Here is a 19555-nt window from a genome sequence, read left to right on the forward strand (position 1 = left end):
ACAATACTTTCCGCAAATGGACACCACACAGCAGAATCTTACTGTACGACTGTAAAAACACTACTTGCAGCCAGGTCAAAATGATAACTGACGCATTTTATCACAGCAATTAAACACAATGCGTCAAAACGATCCAAAAGTCAAACCCACAGCACTTCTGAGTAAGCCATCAATGTTCAGAAAATAACTGCTGGATTAAAAAAAATATAGATTTTGATAACGAATATATTCAATAACCAGTAGATTCTGATTACCAGAAAATTGTAATAACTAGTATATTTAAGCAACTGATAGATTTTGATAATATGTCCATGGATGTTCTCATTTTTCACGTCGTCGTATTCTCAGGGCATTCAAGCGATCGTAACTGGACTGTTCAGTTTGTCTCATCCGAGCATCTTCATCAGTTCATGCTCATAGCATAGATTGGTCAAATCTAGTCTAGATGTTGATGCCAAAGCCCCAACTATTTATCCTCCAACAAGAAGAGTATGTGTTCAGGCAAGGATGGTTTCGCTCTATTGTTATGAAGACGCACCGACACTACATCTAACAAATAACAGGAACTAGGAACTTTCCAGTTCCATATGCTCCTCTTGTGCCATTTTCACAACTGAATGAAATACCAACACGGGTGAAACGACCACTACCCGCCCAAAATCAGTCGTTAGGCTGGAACCACTCACGTTGGCATTTCATTCAGTTGTGAAAATGGCACAAGAGGAGCATCTGGAACTGGAAAGTTCCGGGCTCCTGTTATTTGTTAGTTGTAGTGTCATGCCTTTTCATAACAATAGAACAAAACCATTTTTGCCGGTACACACTCTCCTCTTGTTGGAGAATAAATAGTCCAGACTAGAACTGACCAATCTAAATCTATGATCATGAACTGATAAAGGCTAATGTCTCCTAAGACAAACTGAACAGTTAATTTGTGATCGATTAAAAGTTAAAGTTAAAGTACCAATGATTGTCACACACACACTAGGTGTGGTGAAATTTGTCCTCTGCATTTGACCCATCCCCTTGTTCACCCCCTGGGATGTGAGCAGTGGGCAGCAGCGGTGGCCGCGCCCAGGAATAATTTTTGGTGATTCAACCCCCAATTCCAACCCTTGATGCTGAGTGCCAAGCAGGGAGTTAATGGGTCCCATTTTTTTAGTCTTAGGTATGACTCGGCCGGGGTTTGAACTCACAACCTACCGATCTCAGAGTGGACACTCTAACCTCTAGGCCACTGAGTAGGTGTCCTTAGTAGAATGTCCTTAGAATATTTTAAATAACTGCTTGATTTATATAACTGCTAGATTTGAATAACCAGCAGATTTTAATAACCTGTATATTTTGATTACCAGTATATCTTAATAACCACTAGATTTTGATAATTGCTAGCGTTGCATTATTTATCCGTCCTAATTGTTCATTACAACCAATTAACAACAAGTAACATGACTTTTTGCAGCGACCCCTAATGAAATAAAAATATTTCTTCTTGTGATGTCTGCGTTTTTGCTCATGTTCTTAATGACTAAAAAGTGACTGGATGATATTCCATGTGTTTTTGCAGGACAACCCAGATTACCAGCAGTATACAGACAATTTTGGCAAGGTGAGTAAAAAAAGAATAGACTTTGAGTATGTGTCATTATCACAGTGTTACTCTTCTTGTGTTCTAGGGTCCTAAAGGACACAGTCCATGGACTGGCGTGTCTCAGTTCTTGCAGACGTCCCAGAAAATCATCCAGTTCGCCTCAGGAAAGGAGCCTCAGCCTGGAGACACCATCATCTACGTCGCCGGGGCATTTGACCTCTTTCGTATCCTAAAAAAAAGGGGGAAAAAAGGGGTTTCTTAATGTGTAAAACAGCAAAAACAATAATAGTGCAAAAAAGGAAAGGAAACAAATCTTAATTATAATCTGCTGTATTTTTGCCACACCTGCTCCTTACCAAAAATCATGTTGCTATTATTATGATATTGTTGCCTTGACTTGTGACTACTGGCAGACATCGGCCATGTTGACTTTCTATCAATGGTCTACAAGTTGGCAGAGAGACCATACGTCATTGTTGGTCTGCACTTCGATCAGGTATCTACAAACACAAAACCATTTTCTTACGTCAACAATGCTCAGTAACTGCTATAAACAATACAACTATGACCAAGTATCGACAAATACAAAACCATATACGTATGTCAACATTACTCAGAGAGACGTTTTCTTTTCATGGTTGGGACTTTGATCGAACTCATTATTCTCCTCAGGAGGTCAACCGCTACAAGGGGAAGAACTACCCAATCATGAACGTTCATGAGAGGACTTTGAGCGTCTTGGCCTGTCGGGTAATTGCACAAATGCACACATGAAACACCCGACCTATTGAGATCCAAATAACAAGTACTAAATTGTGTGTACAAAGTATAAAATTGTGTGTACTATTAGTGGGTGTGCTGTGGGCGATTTACTAAGACTGTGTGTAGTGTGACAGCACAGTGAGTGTGTACGTGTATTAGTTGTCCCTCTGTTCCAATCCGTATTTCATGACAATATACCTTTCTGGTGTATTGCACACAAAGACTACACATCACACACACTTGCACACAATGGATTCACCTCACGGCGTGCGCGGCATTGTCTCGTACTGGCATCAGACCAAGTGGTTCTATAATGAACTGCTAATGTGTGGAATTATGGAATAAATTACAAGTGCCAGTAGAGGGCTATTGTTGATACATTCATATACTGCATTACGCTTATTGTGGGTTATTGTGAATAATTACTACAAGATAGTACAAGATTGGTTTGAACACCTTTTACAGGTCATTGGTATGCTTGAGGGAAGGGCCTGGACTACTTAAGGGAGATTTTTCCTTCAGTCAAGCTGCTTGATTTGATTATGAGTTTCAAGCTGCAGAAGTTTTTTGTCATTCCTGCATTTCATAAATACATACTTTTTGTATTTACTTTTATTTTTTCACTATTATTTGCTCGGTATATATTATTGCAGTACTTGCACTGCTTTTTTTATTTGGTGTAATAAATATCTCCAACGAGAGGCCTGCAACTGAGGCATCATCATTTGCAATATTTTTTTGAACAAACCCCCAACAGAACGCCATATTAAAAAACACCAGCCCCTTAAATCATCCAACATTTCAAAAAGTATTGCTGGATAAACGTAACTACCATTTACTGCTGCTACAGTGGTATTTCAACTTACAGGTAATTTGAGATACGCGCTGTCTTTAGGCTTTTTGTTATTCTTTAAGCTGCGAGCATCCATTGAGTTACGAGCATTTTTGATCTCGGCGGAAGTAATATTTATAATAGGTTTATGCCGTGTGAGCAATAAAGACTTAATATATTGTTACACGTTGTTGTGCCTGCTTCATTTAAACAAAAAAACAACATAAGTTTTGATTACACATTTAACGTGCGCATTTGAGCCCTGCTCAGAGATCGACCTCCTGCTGCTCTCCAACTATCAGAACTAAGTTAGTGCAAAGGACGGGACGTTTAAGACCGATTTGGAGAAATGAACCATTAAAAATATGTCCGAACTGTAGCATTGTAAGTTCACATCAGACAAGCTGCTGTCAGTGTCCACGGCATGCAGCCACACACATCCAAACGACAAACATTTATCCATAATAATATTGAAAAGCTGTAGAAGCTGTGTTTCAATTTGTTGTATCTTGTCCTGACTCAACAAACTGGATGGTTGAAAAATAGCTTTGTTTTCATAGATATACACATCAGTTGTTGTGTTGTCATCCCGAAAATGACTTCTCCTGTGCGTCTCTCAAAGACGTCAGAGAAAGTGTTGCTCGATGCCACGAGAGAAACCCGCAGCAGCTCTATGAAAACAACTAGCCTATAATAAGGGAATAATACGCAGACTTGGCAATGCTGGACAAGGAGACAAGCATTTGTTCGCAAAGTAAATGCTGAACAATATTAATACGTTATATAAAATATCGTAGTTGTTTGTAGTATTGTATTGATTTTCAAACAAGTATTCATCATCGAAAATGTTGTATTTTTCTGTTTAAAATACATTTTACATGTCAAAATGGTGATGTTTTGGGAGGACGAGGAACAGATTCAATTGATTTCAATTAATTTCAATGAGTGGGGCTTTTAAGATACAAGTGTTTTGAGTTACGAGCTTTTCCATGGAACGAATCACGCTCGTAAGTTGTGATACCACCGTACTGTTTTTATCACTGACAGTCTAAATATGTTTAGACACACTCTGCCTCCATCGTCTGTCATCGCCTCCTTCTCGTCACAATGACCACAGCCATTTGCTAGTAACTGTGCCAGTTTTCATGTACCTTTGACAATGCTAAACATTAAACCAAAAACCGCAAACACTTTCAGTTTTGATAATCACACTACGGGCACTAAATGATTTCAAGTAGGTCTCCTCCCAGTATCGCGTGTTCTGATAATCAGAATATTTTCTGCATACACATGAAGAGATACCCGTTAAAATAAACTAGACTCATTTAACAGACAAAACCCTTGCGCACTGGCTTAGTTTGCATGTGTTTCAATACACAAACATTTTTAGTAGAATAGGCTTTCAGTGTCACAGTATTTCATTGTTACACAGTCACATTGTCACAAACTCACAGTGGAGAGCAATAATGTTTTCTGGACATTTGTGGAGTCAGTGTCAGGTTTGTCACTGACAGTTTAGTTATGGTTTGGTTTTTTCTTTGTCTTTATTTCCTGTCAGTGCTCTTATTTTGGTTATTTCCTGCTTTTCTCCCTGGGTGCTGTTTTCCCTCAGCTATGACTGATTGGCACCTGGCCACACCTGGTGTCAATCAGCCAGCTGCTGTTTAAACCTGCCTTGCCATCCAGTCTGGGCTGGAGTATTGTCATCACTACCTGTCGTGCTAATACTCGTCGATGTCGTTATTTGCGGTAAGCTGTTCCTGTTGGCTGGTTCTTATAGCTATTTACTAGTGATGGATGGATGAAGCGTCATGAAGCGTTTTGACACATTGCAAAACTGTATTGATACTGTGTCGATACTGTGTCACTAAATACTGACATCTGCTGGACATTAAAAATCCCTACAGGCAACCTATGGACGACTCAACTGACACTGATTTTATGACCTCGTATATACAATAATATAAACTAAGTCATTGTATTTCATTTAGGATTATTTCATATCTTCATTTAAATAAAAATACATTTTTATCTTTTTTAGATACGGTCAATAAATAATGTGAACATGTATCATAACATGGTAGTGTTGTGAATGAGGATGCTTGTGGACTGGGAATTTTTATTTTTACACATTTTTATTAAAAAAAACAGTTTTTCCAACGTGTTAAATTTTAGACGATTTCTCTTCTTAGTTATTATTTCTCCGGCTGTAGAAAAGACCCGCTCACAGGGTACAGAGGAGGCGTCAGTGCGACACAGTTCGCGTATCGGTCACGTGACCGAAACAGCTCATGATCGGTCACATGACTTTCTAAAAGCGGTACGCGCACCGACACAGGGTTTTGCTCTATGAGCTCGACGCATGCGCCGATACATCGGTGTTGCCGGACCCATCACTACTATTTACTGTTTGCTGTCTCCTAGCTCCTTGTTTTGTGTTTTCCTGTTAGCCAGATCCTGTTAGCCGTTAGCTATTTCCAGTTTTTCTGGTTCCTGTTTCCAGTTTGCCTGTTCCTAGTTCCTGGTTTGTGTTTTACCTTCTTATTTTGAACATTAAATTATGTTTTCCTGTACCAAGCCTGCCTTCTCTGCATCTTGGGGTTCGTCATCAACAACTCGTGACAGACAGCAGTGTTTCAAGATGGTGTAGCCACTAACCAAGACTGATAAAGCATTGTGTCCAAAGTGCATCCTACAGCTATTTCTTAACAGCCTGTGGGAACAACTACTATTATTATTATTATAATTTTTTTAAAGATCAAACAGGTGCAATGTAAAGAGAAAACAATTGTGCACACACATCCTCTGAGCACAAAACTCTAAATAAAACTAAATGAGTCAATTCCTGAAGGAATTGGGTGTGAATACTCCAATGCTGAAGTTGAACTGAAATCCTGGATTTTTTTTTAGAATTGCTGAAGTAGAGCACACAATTCCCAAACAGGCTGAATATTTTGAAGATGGAACAGTTTTAATCAGATTAAAATGTTGGAGTTGTGGAACTTTGAAGAATGTCCCATTGATTTTAATGGGAATTTCCCCAAAATTTGGGAATTTCTGTAAAAGCGAGAATTTTTTTGAAAATGGTAAACAACTTGAAGGGTCTGAATGAGTGGTGTCAATGGTTGGTGTTGGAATTTTTCAAATTGGTCGAGAAATGTTGAAGTAGTAACATGTTGAATTGAGAAATGGTATTACGAAATTCCTGGAATTTTTTGAAAACCGGGAATTTTTCCAGTTCAAAAAACAACTTAGTTTTTTGTCCTGATTAAGAAGAATGTTTTGACGGTGGAACGGTTGAAATGTGGGAGGAGTAGTTGCCGGAAAAAAGGGTAGAAATAGGGCTTTGGAAAAACAAATTATGGAAAATCCTGGAATTTGTTTTTATTTGGGAAAAAAAGTAGTTAAAATTTCCAGGATAGTGGAAATGTGTTGAAGGTGGAATGATTTGAATCGGTTGAAAAATGTGGAAATGGTGGAAGTTTGAAAAATGGCCAATTCATTTTGAATTGGAAAAATGTCCCGGAAAATTTGGAATTCTGGGAAATCTGGGAGTTTTTGGAATTTTGTCAAGGGAATAGGGCGAACAGTTTGAAGTTGGAACGGTTTGAATCGACTGAAAAATGTGGAAGGCAGAGCGAGCACCAAAATCTGGAGAAGAAGAAGTTGAAGAAGGTTAATAGATTAATTTGGGTGTAGAAAACCATATGTGTGAATGCTTTGGAGAATTCACACAATAAACACATAACTAATTTTGTACAATTTTGCAATGCAACTCTGTGAGCGACAGGTGACAACAAGCCGCCACAACAGATAAAACGATGTTTGTCAACACTCTTCAATTATTGTTAACAACTGAGTTTCGTTTTTTTAATGATTTCTGCTTGTGGTGTGCCTCAGTATTTTTTCAATGAAAAAAATGTGCCTTGGCTCAAAAAAGGTTGAAAAACACTGGTGCATACGATACAATGTAATGCATCACACATTTGCAGTTGTTTCATTACAGCACGTCCGAAAAGGAGTAGGAAGAAGCAGAGCTTATTTAATTCTACCCCTTTTCATACCATAGCAATTTTATCCAATTTCCTTGTTCTCTGTAACAGAACAGTGAACAAATAAATAATATACCATAGTAAGCAAATAAATATTAAATACATAAATAATCTGTCTCAAAAAAAAAAAAAAAAAAAAAAAAAGGGTTCAAGATGTTCATCATAATTCTTGTTCTGTGTACTTTGTGAACACTTGTAGTTTGAACAGTCTCTTAAACGGAATCATATTGGTGCTTTGTTTGATTTTTTGCTTAACCCATTCCATAATTTAATTCCACATACAGATATGCTAAAGGTTTTAAGTGTTGTACGAGCATACGAATGTTTTAAAACAGATTTTCCTATAAGGTTCTATTTCTCTTTTGTTGAGAAGAATTATTGTGCATTCTTGGGTAGCAGGTTATAGTTTGCTCTATACATAATTTTAGGATCGTTGAATTTCAATAATTGTATCCATCCATCCATTTTCTACCGCTTATTCCCTTTGGGGTCGCGGGGGGCGCTGGAGCCTATCTCAGCTACAATCGGGCGGAAAGCGGTGTACACCCTGGACAAGTCGCCACCTCATCGCAGGGCTCAATAATTGTAATTTAATAAATAAAGGTTTGTATGTTCTCTATATCCAACATTATGTATTATTCTAATTGATCAAATATTAGAAAATAATCTAAAGGAAATGACTGCTGCCGTTTGATTATAATAATAAAATACATTTAACTTACTATGGGACATGTATGCTACAAGTGTGCACATCTGATATTGCTCACATGTGGTCCACTGAATGCTCAGGGAGTTTGTGCGTTTTCTCAGACACATGAAAAATTAGAGGGAATATTGGTCACAAGTGAGCCTAACAGCCTATCCCAGCTGACTTTGGGTGAGAGGCAGGGTACACCCTAGACTGGTCTCCAGCCAGACAGGGCACATATCCACAAACAACCACTCACACTTACAGACCATTTAGTCTCCAATGAAACTAACGTGCATATTCTTGGAATGTGGGAGGAAGCCAGAGTACAGGAGATAACCATCAATATTGAGCTATATTATTCTATGATATTTTGAATGTATATACATGATATTTGTTTGAAAGTGCAGTATGTGACTGACATACAGCATCTTCCTGTGTGCAGTATGTGTCAGAAGTAGTGATTGGTGCTCCTTATGCTGTGACCAAAGACCTGCTGGATCATTTCAAGGTGACAATCCTTCATTGTACTAATATTATTGAAAAGTGTTTATGTCGTGTAGACGTGGACTTGATCCTTCAAGCGGGCACATGGATTATTGTTACATTACCCGGGAGTATTTTATTGCTTACAATTCTAACTTTATTTAGTAGTTATTGCACGCAATCCACCAAACTTCAATTTAAAATGACATTTCATTCAGTTGTATTATTTATATTTTCAAAGGTGGAAATAGTTGTATAACAGTTTTATAATTTATCTGTAATGTAATGGTTTAACAAATGTTTGTTTCTTGTGAATCTTTGTGCAGGTGGACATGGTTTGTCATGGCATGACTAAAGTGTTTCCTGACAAAGATGGATCAGACCCTTATGCTGTGAGTATCCACATTTCAATGCCTTAACGTTAATAGTTAAAAAATAATATTGTTATTATTGTCATCTAATGACTTACATTTATATGTTGTGCTTTAGTCACCTAAATATTATCCTAGGAAAATTCCACAAGTATCTTGGTAAATTCAAGTTGAATTGTTTACTTTAGTGAGTCAGTTCAGTGATTTGTTCAGGTTTGTGGCACTTCTCCAGAAGTATTTGTATTCATTTTTGTATTTAATATATTTTTTAATATACTAAATATGATCATATTAAAAATAATAATTTAAATGAAAAACTAATGATATGATAATGATAAAAAAAAAACTAAATACATGTTTTCTAAATAATTTTTTATGTTTAGTCTTAGCAGTACTTTGTGTTATTTGTGTTACTAGCTGGTCTGCATTATCCTAACTCCCCTAAACATTTGGGTCACGCCACAATGTGTAATCAGCGATTATTCCTCTCTGCGTTGTGATGCGTTTTAAACAACTCGCACCAGAGTTGCTGCACTTACTTGCATGTGATGATCAATATGACAAAAAGTTTAAGTAGAAAGGTATGTCGAACACATATAAAGAGGCAGGTGTCACAATAATTAATTCAGTTGGTGTACCATGCTGAGACAAAGGTTCCACGTATTGACATAACATAAAACAAGGATCAGGTGTTTTTATCTAACATGCACATTTTGTGTGATTATAAACATAATAAAGTATTATGTACAAAACCCAAAACCAGTAAAGTTGGCATGTTGTGTAAATCGTAAATAAAAACAGAATACAATGATTTGCAAATCCATTTCAACTTATATTCAATTGAATAGACTGCTAAGACAAGATACTTAACGTTCGAACTGGTAAACTTTATTTTTTGCAACATGTTTAAAAAAAGCTGGCACAAGTGGCAAAAAAGACTGAGATCGTTGAGGAATGCTCATCAAACACTTATTTGGAACATCCCACAGGTGAACAGGCTAATTGGGAACAGGCGGGTGCCATGATTGGGTATAAAAGCAGCTTCCATGAAATGCTCAGTCATTCACAAACAAGGATGGGGCGAGGGTCACCACTTTGTGAACAAATGCGTGAGCAAATTGTCCAACAGTTTAAGAATAACATTTCTCAACAAGCTATTGCAAGGAATTTAGGGATTTTACCATCTACGGTCCGTAATATCATCAAAAGGTTCAGAGAATCTGGAGAAATCACTGCACGTAAGCGGCAAGGCCGAAAACCAACATTGAATGCCCGTGACCTTCAATGACTCAGGCGGTACTGCATCAAAAAACGACATCAGTGTGTAAAGGATATCATCGCATTGGCTCAGGAACACTTCAGAAAACCACTGTCAGTAACTACAGTTGGTCGCAAGTTAAAACTGTACTATGCAAAGCGAAAGCCATTTATCAACAACACCCGGAAACGCCGCCGGCTTCGCTGGGCCTGAGCTAAGATGGACTGATGCAAAGTGGAAAAGTGTTCTGTGGTCTGACAAGTCCACATTTCAAATAGTTTTTGGAAACTGTGGACGTGGTGTTCTCCGGGCCAAAGAGGAAAAGAACCATGAGGCTTGGTATAGGCGCAAAGTTCAAAAGCCAGCATCTGTGATGGTATGGGGGTGTATCAGTGTCCAAGGCATGGGTAACTTACACATCTGTGAAGGCACATTAATGCTGAAAGGTACATACAGGTTTTGGAGCAACATATGTTGCCATCCAAGCAAGGACTTTTTCATGGACGCCCCTGCTTATTTCAGCGAGACAATGCCAAGCCACATTCTGCACGTGTTACAACAGCGTGGCTTCGGAGTAAAAGAGTGCGGGTACTAGACTGGCTTGCCTGTAGTCAAGACCTGTCTCCCGTTGAAAAGTGTGGCACATTTTGAAGCCTAAAATATAAAAACTGAGACCCCGGACTGTTGAACAACTTTAGCTGTACATCAAGCAAGAATGAGAAAGAATTCCACCTGAAAAGCTTCAAAAATTGGTCTCCTCAGTTCCCAAACGTTTGCGGAGTGTTGTTAAAAGGAAAGGCCATGTAACACAGTGGTAAAAATTCCCCTGTTCCAAAACTTTTGCGACGTGTTACTGCCATTAAATTCTAAGTTAATGATTGTTCGCCAAAAAAATTAAGTTTCTCAGTTCAAACATTAAATATCTTGTCTTTGCAGTCTATTCAATTGAATATAAGTTGAAAAGGATTTGCAAATCATTGTATTGTATTTTTATTGCCGATTTACACAACGTGCAAACTTCACTGGTTTTGGGTTTTGTAATAATACACTGAATTTACAAGACAAAATTGACCCTCTTACGTATGATCATTTTCCCTTTTGTCTAAAAAGCGTTGTCAAACTCGTTTTTATTTAGGGCCACAACACTGTTTTGGCTGCCTTCAGAGGGCCGCTTGTCACAGTAAATTTATATGAATTTGAATGTATCACCACCTCATATTATTACAATTGCCAAGGCATTTGATTAATATACCTTGTTTTACAAAGAAATTAAGGGATATATTGCCTTGAAATCTTAAGTGACCGGCAGATATTTTGAGTTTTTATTTTCTCATAAAAAATAATACAGATGTTATAATGTAATAGTTTTTGCATGGTCACATAATGTTGAAGTTCAAAAGATGCAATTTCATGTAGTACATTTTTTTTTACTGTCAAATACGAAATAAATAATACATTTAGTAACAAAGATTTCCAGGCATTTGCAGGCCACTTAAAAAAATGTGATGGGCCTTGAGTTTGACACCAGTGATCTAAAAGGTAGCTTGGTCCGACACTGCAGGGCATTTAGGGTCGCATACAGAAAAATCAAAGAATGTGAGAAACACTAACATAAAGTAGTGCTCAGGATACAAGTTTTTCAGGGTGCGAGCTGTCACTCGGCTAATTGTTATGCCAATTGGGGTTGAGCCTCCCCACCACTCGCAGGTGTAGTGATTGTCACGGGGAACCTTGGAAGATCTAACCAAAACATCGGGTCCAACATTAGTTTATAACAATAATTATCAAACTGTGGTACATGCAGTGGTACGCCAAATAATCACTCAATTAAATATTTAAACAGTGTTACTGTTCAATCTGTGTGTAATGTTACAGTGGCCAAAAATATTAAATATACTTGTTAAATAAAACCTGTGCCTTTGTTTTTACTAAATATTTAGGCCTACTGCAATTTAATGTTGGTTATTATGGTGGTTCTTGGAGAGCCAAGTGTTTTCTGAGGTGGTACTTAGTAAAAAAGTTTGAGAACCACTGACGTATACCGTAGCTAGAGATGAACATCACTTCTTTTTTTCCAAGCATGTTGTGAAGAAAGTAAGTGTAAATTAAAAGTTAAAGTACCAATGATTGTCACACACACACACACACACACACACACTAGGTGTTTTGAGATTATACTCTGCATTTGACCCATCACCCTCACCCCCTGGGAGGTGAGGGGAGCAGTGAGCAGCAGCGGTGGCCACACCCAAGAATCATTTTTGGTGATTTAACCCCCAATTCCAACCCTCGATGCTGAGTGCCAAGCAGGGAGGTAATGGGTCCCATTTTTATAGTCTTTGGTATGACTCGGCCAGGGTTTGAACTCACAACCTACCGATCTTAGGGTGCACACTATGACAGTGTTGACCAACATGCTAAAAGGCTTCTTCATAAACCATAAAAAAAAAGTTTTTCAAATAAATCACGATTTGTATTTGTAACTATTCTTTATCGATTAAAAAAAATTCTAAAATGTTTTTATTTTTTTTATTTAGAATGCACAGAATTGAGAAAGATGTGTGTTCGTCTTAAACTGCATAGAGATTGTGAATGATATGCAAAATTCTCCCAGAAATCGAGCGCAGTTTTGCTTACTGCCTGTGTGTTGCTTTGCATAAAGTATCTTTGTTAGGTGTGGTGTGGATCCCAAAATGCAGAGACGGTTCCAGTCCCTTTTTGTTAGGGAAACAATAAGGCAGCAAAAACTAGCACGCCATGAGAAAACTACAAAGAAAACCAAAGTACAAAAATAAGCTGGACCAGATTACTTAAATAGGGGACGTGAGAAAAAATGTACAAGAAAACAGGAACATTACCTGAGAAATGACAATGCAACACTTTCTTTTGACACCAAATGTGGCAAGTGTTGAAGATGGTTCAGTCACAGGACTTTTGTTGGTAATATTTATTTTCACCAAGTACCAAACAGCCATTCAAGGAAATACAAAAACAGGGTGAAAATGAGAAGTAAATACAGAAAGGTACAGTATTTACAAAATGCAGGGAAAAAACAAAAGCATCTGTTAATCATCCCTCCCCTGGAAGGTTGGTACTGAAGGCCAACATGGAACAATAATCTGAATGAAACTCAGCCAGATTGTTGATCCTTCGTTTTGCTGGTCGTAGTACTGAAGTCGTACTGAAGGTGGCGAGTTTATCTGCTGGTGGTTAATAAAGAGGGTTCTTGAAGTGCAATATGGAGGAATTAGGACTTCAAAACTATCAATCAAGGTGACGCTTTAAACACGCCACGCTGCAAGCTCTGCTTTAAAACATGCCTCGCCGAAGGTGGCAAGACCACCTGCGCTTCAAATTTAGGTAAACATTTAAATAATAATCCAGAACTGCAAAATAAGTTTAAAGGTAATGTAGTTCACTAGCTCTGTTACTGTGCACATGCAGATACATAGATGCGCACATAACTGGTTGGCTTGGTGACAAATATTAGCAGAGTCCAAACCGCCCAAAGTAGCGAAAACTAATGCAAGACAAACTACTAAATTTTGTGTAAGATATAAAACACATATCTGAATGTGTTTTACCTGCTACATGTCTTATCTGTGTACTTTTAGCCATAGTATTGTTTAAGTATTTACTAATGATTTTATTTTTCTGAAAGCACAGACCAAGAGTGGCAACAATAATCATGAAGCATTTAATATGATGTCAATAAAGCTTTCTATCTAATCCTAGATTATGGCAGACTATATGTAATATGTAAAATTGTAAATTGTTCTTTGAGTGCAACTAGAAAATCCCAATGTGTTTAATGCCTTTTATTTTTGTTTAAATCTTCTAAAATTGTTGTTTGAGTGCAATAAGAACCATATGTTTAATGTATTTTTTATTTGAATCAAGCCCAAAATGATTTTTTTGTGGTTCACTTTATTTTTAAAAGTATCAAAATACATTTTAGTACCGGTGCCAAAATATTGGTATCGGGACAACCCTACAAAGTAGGCAACTTTACTTTTGGTTGTTTTGATCATTGATGGTCTACAGCAGGCGTGTCAAACTCGTTTTCATTGAGGGCCACATCGCAGTTATGGTTGCCCTCAGAGGGTCGCTTTTAACAGTGAATAATATACAGTATGAATATAAATGAGTCTATATAAAACGTGTATAATTGTCTATTTGATTATCATGTCTTTCTATGTACACTGTACAAAACAATTTTTAGATTGTACTGTTAGTAACTGGCAGCTCAATCGTCACAATTTTACCATTTAATTCCCAGGTTTTTTTTACAGCATGTAAAATAAATAAATGGACTTAAATTAAATGGAATGGAAAAACGGTACCACTATTTTTTTACGGAAAAATTCATGCTTGTTTTTATAGTGTATTACTCTATATTGAATAACAGTACAAAAGTGGATTTTACTATAAAAAAATGTTGCTGTAACATTTTTGCATGAACAATTTGTTGGATTGAAATCATAAGTCAAGCAGATATTTAAGTATTTATTTGAACAGAAACATTGTTTTGAAATGTATGATATAATATAGTTTTATTATTAGAGATGATTAAAGTGTAAATATATGTAATTGCAGACAGTACATTTCTTTTTGTAATACATTTATTAATAAAAGTTAAGGTACTTCATTTACACATTTCCACACTTTCGGGGGCCACACAAATTGATGTGGCGGACCAGATCTGGCCCCCGGGCCTTGAGTTTGATACTAGTGGTCTACAGGGTTACAAAGAACGTAACATTTCGGATTTTTACCATAGAACTTACTCAGTTATTTCATTGTCCATTGCGGATCAAGTTTTTTTTATATTTGTTTTTATTTTGTAATTTATTGGTTTATTTTTTTGCACTGTGGTTTTGGCACAATAAATAGTACATTTATATATAATGTGGGGACTGCCAAACACCAAGACGCTGAGAAGGCTTCTCTTCTCAAGAAAAAGGGGTTTAACTAAGGAGGGGGAATAAATGTAGTCAATTTAAATCATCCTCCTGGTTGGGGTACTTTTCATCAGGTATTTCCTTGCACTAGTTTTGTTCAACACTGGTTGCCTGATAACAGACAAAGCATCAATTAGTTTACACAGTATATAAATCAAGCATTCTGTTAAAAAGAAAGTGGAGTGTGTGTCTTTCTTACCGCCCGACAGCATCCCATGCATAGGTTTAGTGAGCTCAGGTTCAAGATGCTGCATTTATGGCCCAGACTGATCAGAACCCAGGTGTCCTCCATTGGTGATTAGACACAGCTGTCATCATCTCTAGCTGATTGAGGAGGAATGCAGGTAGGTACGGCCCCTCAACCACTCTGCCGAGGGCCACATGTCTGCTAGACTGAACCTGGGCACACTTCTTACCTCCGATCTACACTCCACAATAATAAACAATAAAAAAACACCTGAGCACTCCCGCTTGACTGCCGGTCTTAGGTAATGTTTCGCAATACCATTTTTTTAAGGACCCACTAAGCTTGTATTTTGAGGTACTGAAGTATTTTTAAAAAGGCAAAACCAATATTTCAACAAAAACATATGCATACTGTATACATTAAAAGACAAAGCTCTGTATGGTTAATAACATTAGTAGAATATATATTTTTATTAGCCGCGCTCTTGTTAGCATACATGCTAGCATACAAAAACGTTACAAAAATCTTAAATCCAGCACTAATTGTTATTAGTTTCAACAATTTCAGATTTGTTTGACTTTGTGTCTTTTTGAACTAGTTTCGCTTTGATTTGATTGTAAAATATGCCAATCAAAACTTCAGTGTATGCTATCAATGGTAGCAGCCTACTGTAAGCTTGTGTGGGTTCTGTCCTCAGGAGCCCAGGAAGAGAAGAATATTCAAGAGCATTGATAGCGGGAACAATCTCACTACTGATGACATCGTGCAGAGGATCATTGCAAACAGGTCATTTTTGTAAATGGATTATAATTATATTTCTTTATTTATCAATGTATTTTGGTTTTTCAAATACATTTTACATCAGCATTCCTTATTTTCCTCAGGTTGCAGTTTGAAGCCAGGAACCAGAAGAAGGAGGCCAAGGAGATGGCAGTGATCGAGGCCATGAAGAAGAGAGAAGAATCTGCTGACTAGACAAATGAGGAACACATTCTACATATTCTAGGTACTTAATGACTATGGAGTACATGTCTATGACCTACATAGTCTTTGTGCTACAAGGAGTATGTAGTACATGTCTAACTTTTACGCAATGTAAGTGCTACATGTACTAGTACATCAATGGTTCCCAAACTTTTTCCACTAAGTACCACATCAGAAAACCCTTGGCTCTCTAAGTACCACCATAATGACCAACAATAAAATACAGTAACATAATAGCCCTAAGAATTCATTAAAAACAAGGGAGAGGTTTTATTTAACAAGGATATTAAATATTTTGGGCCACTGTACATTACACACAGTTTGAACAGTAACACTGTTTGAATATAGGAAAATAAAACCCTGTACTTAAATAATAAATAAATTAAAATTAATTGACATAAAAGTTAATTAAACATAAATATCAAAATACAATTTTTAATGTTTCAATGAAAATGTACTTACTTGTTTGTGTCTTAATTGTTTACCGTATTTCCTCGAATTGCCGCCGGGTTATAGTATGCGCATGCCTCGATTTACCGCAGGGTCAAACTCGTTTCGCAAAATAATTAGCGCATGCCTAGAATTACCGCCGGGTAAGTCACGTACCTACTACGTTTTAGCGTTACCCGGCAGTTCGCGGTATTGCAAATGTTCGTTCAGCGTATTTTTTGCACTGGTTGTACAAAACGAGTGACATGTCACCAATCGCATGTAAACTTATCTTTAGAAATGCTAATGTATGCACGCTACTTACAAAACAATAAAATTGTTTTAATGTTGGTGACATAGTTTAACATAAATATATGCATAGATCTACATAACATATGTCCCGAGTCCTGTGTGCAACATCCAGCATAATATATCACAATTGATTATACCGGTATACATTGTACCGCTGTGTTATAACGCAGGCACTTGGGAGCCATTCAACAATTACATATGCAAAGGGGGTGGGGTTGGGGGTCAAAATCCTGGGGGGGAAATGCGCACAATTAAGTACCATCATTTGTATAGTAAATTTTGCGTACGGGGGTTGGGGTCAAAATCCTGGAGAAAAATGCGTACGTAATTGTTGAATGACCCCTTGTAAAAATAAAGAGTGTCACGTTATAATTGCCTTTTCACACTCAAATTTATAAGCGCATGCCTAAATTTACCGCATGCCTTTGGTAAGCGCCGTAGTGAGAAGAGGTTTTAAATTAATTACCGCCGGTGTGCTAATTCGAGGAAATACGGTATTTTGGAGTCAACTACAGTAGTTGGATTGTAACGACTTCCATTGAGGGCTGATAAACCTTTGATTATGTCTCGAGTCACGTCATTACAATATTTCATGAAGTGATTCTTTGGCGTGCCACAGTTTGAAAATCACTGAAGTACATGTTCAGTGTAGTACATGGCTATAAAGTACATGTTCAGTGTAGTACATGGCTATAAAGTACATGTACCATGTAGTACAAGTACAGTCGGTGTGCTCGAGGTTGAGGGTGAAGACCAACTTGGTGTTCAATGCTTCCAGACTTTCTGTTGGTTTTCCTTCATGCTGCTGATGTAATTCTACAGTTTATATCTCTAGCATGTCTTATTTGAATGTACCAGTCCTGTTTTAAATCTTAATTTGCTAACAAAATATTCATCTTTTTGTTAGTTCACTTTGAGTTTTACATTAAAATAATGTAAGTTGTTAATGCTATTCATATTTAGATCAAATCATCTATTTTTAACTGGATTGCAACTGCCTGAACAACTGTGTGTGTACATACTGTATCTAAATGAATGTAAAAGATAAAAAGTGTCGTTTAAAATAAGTAAATAAAACATGACTCAGACGTTTTGTCAATAACTAATATGAACAAAACAATCTAGTTTTGTGTTACATCTGACAAAGCTAAATATTGTCATATGTACTAATAATTCATAATAAATGATGACTTAATTTATTTTTACAAAAACTGCTGAGAGACAATAAAAAGTTTTGTTGTAAAAGTTTTGTTTTTGTGCAAATATTTTTTTTTTAATTATGAGCACGAAACACAGAATATTGTAACAGCACATGGGACAGACATTTCTACTCCTGTGTGAACTTTGACCTGATTGGAGATCAGTTTCAGGGGGTAAAAAATGTTCGTCAAACGGAAATACCATTTTAAACGTTTAGTTGTCTTTTCCACGTCAACAAAAGAGGTCAGTTTGTTCATAAGTAATTAGGATTCATGTCTGAAATTACTGCTAACAGATAATGATTTTGGTGTCATGTCCAAGTTTGTTTTAGGATGACTATGTTTTGAATGAACAAAGGTGAGAAAAGAGTTATTTACCGTATTTTTCAGATTATAAGTCACTCTTAAAATCCTTTCACTTTCTCAAAAAAATAGACAGTGCCCCTCATAAAACGGTGCAATGCGCCTTTATATATGTCTTCATTCTGGTTACGCTTATTCTGGTGTGACCAGTAGATGGCAGTTACAAATAAGAGATATGTGTGGACTGCAGTCGCCTGTTTAATAAATGACACTATCAAGTACCGGTAAGCAAGTGAGACCTAAACTTTGATGTTTCACTGAGAATATAGAACATGAACTTGGTATCAAATAGGACGAGGTATCATCACATTGTGACACAGCCAACACATAAACAAAGGGAATAATGTGCAACAAACCGATGATTGACGTGAAAAACTTGCCATCCAAACAATACACCGTTTGTTGACAAGTAGATATGACAGCCACCGAAGAACATTCAATCTCTTTATTAAGCAGAGATAACAAATCCGGTGAGAAGATTAAAAAAGAGCTGGCGTTTATCCGACAAAATGCAGTCTGCCTCTGCTAAGTGCTAAAGCTAACAAACACAGCTCCATTAATATGGAGCCAGAACACTGCCAGTAAGATTTGGTATAGAAAAAAATGCCATTGTACAAAGCCTAAAACCAGTGAAGTTGGCACGTTGTGTAAATGGTAAATAAAAACAGAATACAATGATTTGCAAATCCTTTTCAACTTATATTCAATTGAACAGACTGCAAAGACAATATACTTAATGTTCGAACTGGTAAACTCATTTGGAATTTGATGCCTGCAACATGTTTCAAAAAAGCTGGCCCAAGTGGCAAAAAGACTGAGAAAGTCGAGGAATGCTCATTAAACACTTATTTGGAAAACCTGTGGGGTTTTCCAAATAAGGAACAGGTGGGTGCCATGATTGGGTATAAAAGCAGCTTCCATGAAATGCTCAGTCATTCACAAACAAGGATGGGGCGAGGGTCACCACTTTGTGAACAAATGCGTGAGTAAATTGTCGAACAGTTTAAGAACAACATTTCTCAACAAGCTGTTGAAAGGAATTTAGGGATTTCATCATCTACGGTCCGTAATATCATCAAA

At 37.1% G+C, this 19555-nt stretch overlaps 1 protein-coding gene across 2 annotated transcripts in view; it reads left to right on the forward strand.

Annotated features, from left to right (window-relative positions):
• LOC133624489 (ethanolamine-phosphate cytidylyltransferase-like) overlaps positions 1 to 19555 on the forward strand; it is a 41799-nt gene that overhangs the window by 17824 nt on the left and 4420 nt on the right. Inside the window, exons 5-12 of one of the 2 annotated variants that reach the window (XM_061988089.2) lie at positions 1568 to 1609; positions 1677 to 1815; positions 2005 to 2087; positions 2264 to 2341; positions 8371 to 8436; positions 8738 to 8803; positions 15886 to 15974; positions 16073 to 16194. In XM_061988089.2, coding sequence (XP_061844073.2) covers positions 1568 to 1609; positions 1677 to 1815; positions 2005 to 2087; positions 2264 to 2341; positions 8371 to 8436; positions 8738 to 8803; positions 15886 to 15974; positions 16073 to 16163 — 654 coding nt within the window. In that variant the 3' untranslated portion in view covers positions 16164 to 16194. Of the gene's footprint in view, positions 1 to 1567; positions 1610 to 1676; positions 1816 to 2004; positions 2088 to 2263; positions 2342 to 8370; positions 8437 to 8737; positions 8804 to 15885; positions 15975 to 16072; positions 18165 to 19555 lie in introns of those variants that run through there. The other variant, XM_072916431.1, reaches the window with a different exon arrangement.

Source organism: Nerophis lumbriciformis, linkage group LG27 (genome assembly GCF_033978685.3).
Source record: "Nerophis lumbriciformis linkage group LG27, RoL_Nlum_v2.1, whole genome shotgun sequence".
Taxonomy (NCBI): Eukaryota; Metazoa; Chordata; class Actinopteri; order Syngnathiformes; family Syngnathidae; genus Nerophis; species Nerophis lumbriciformis.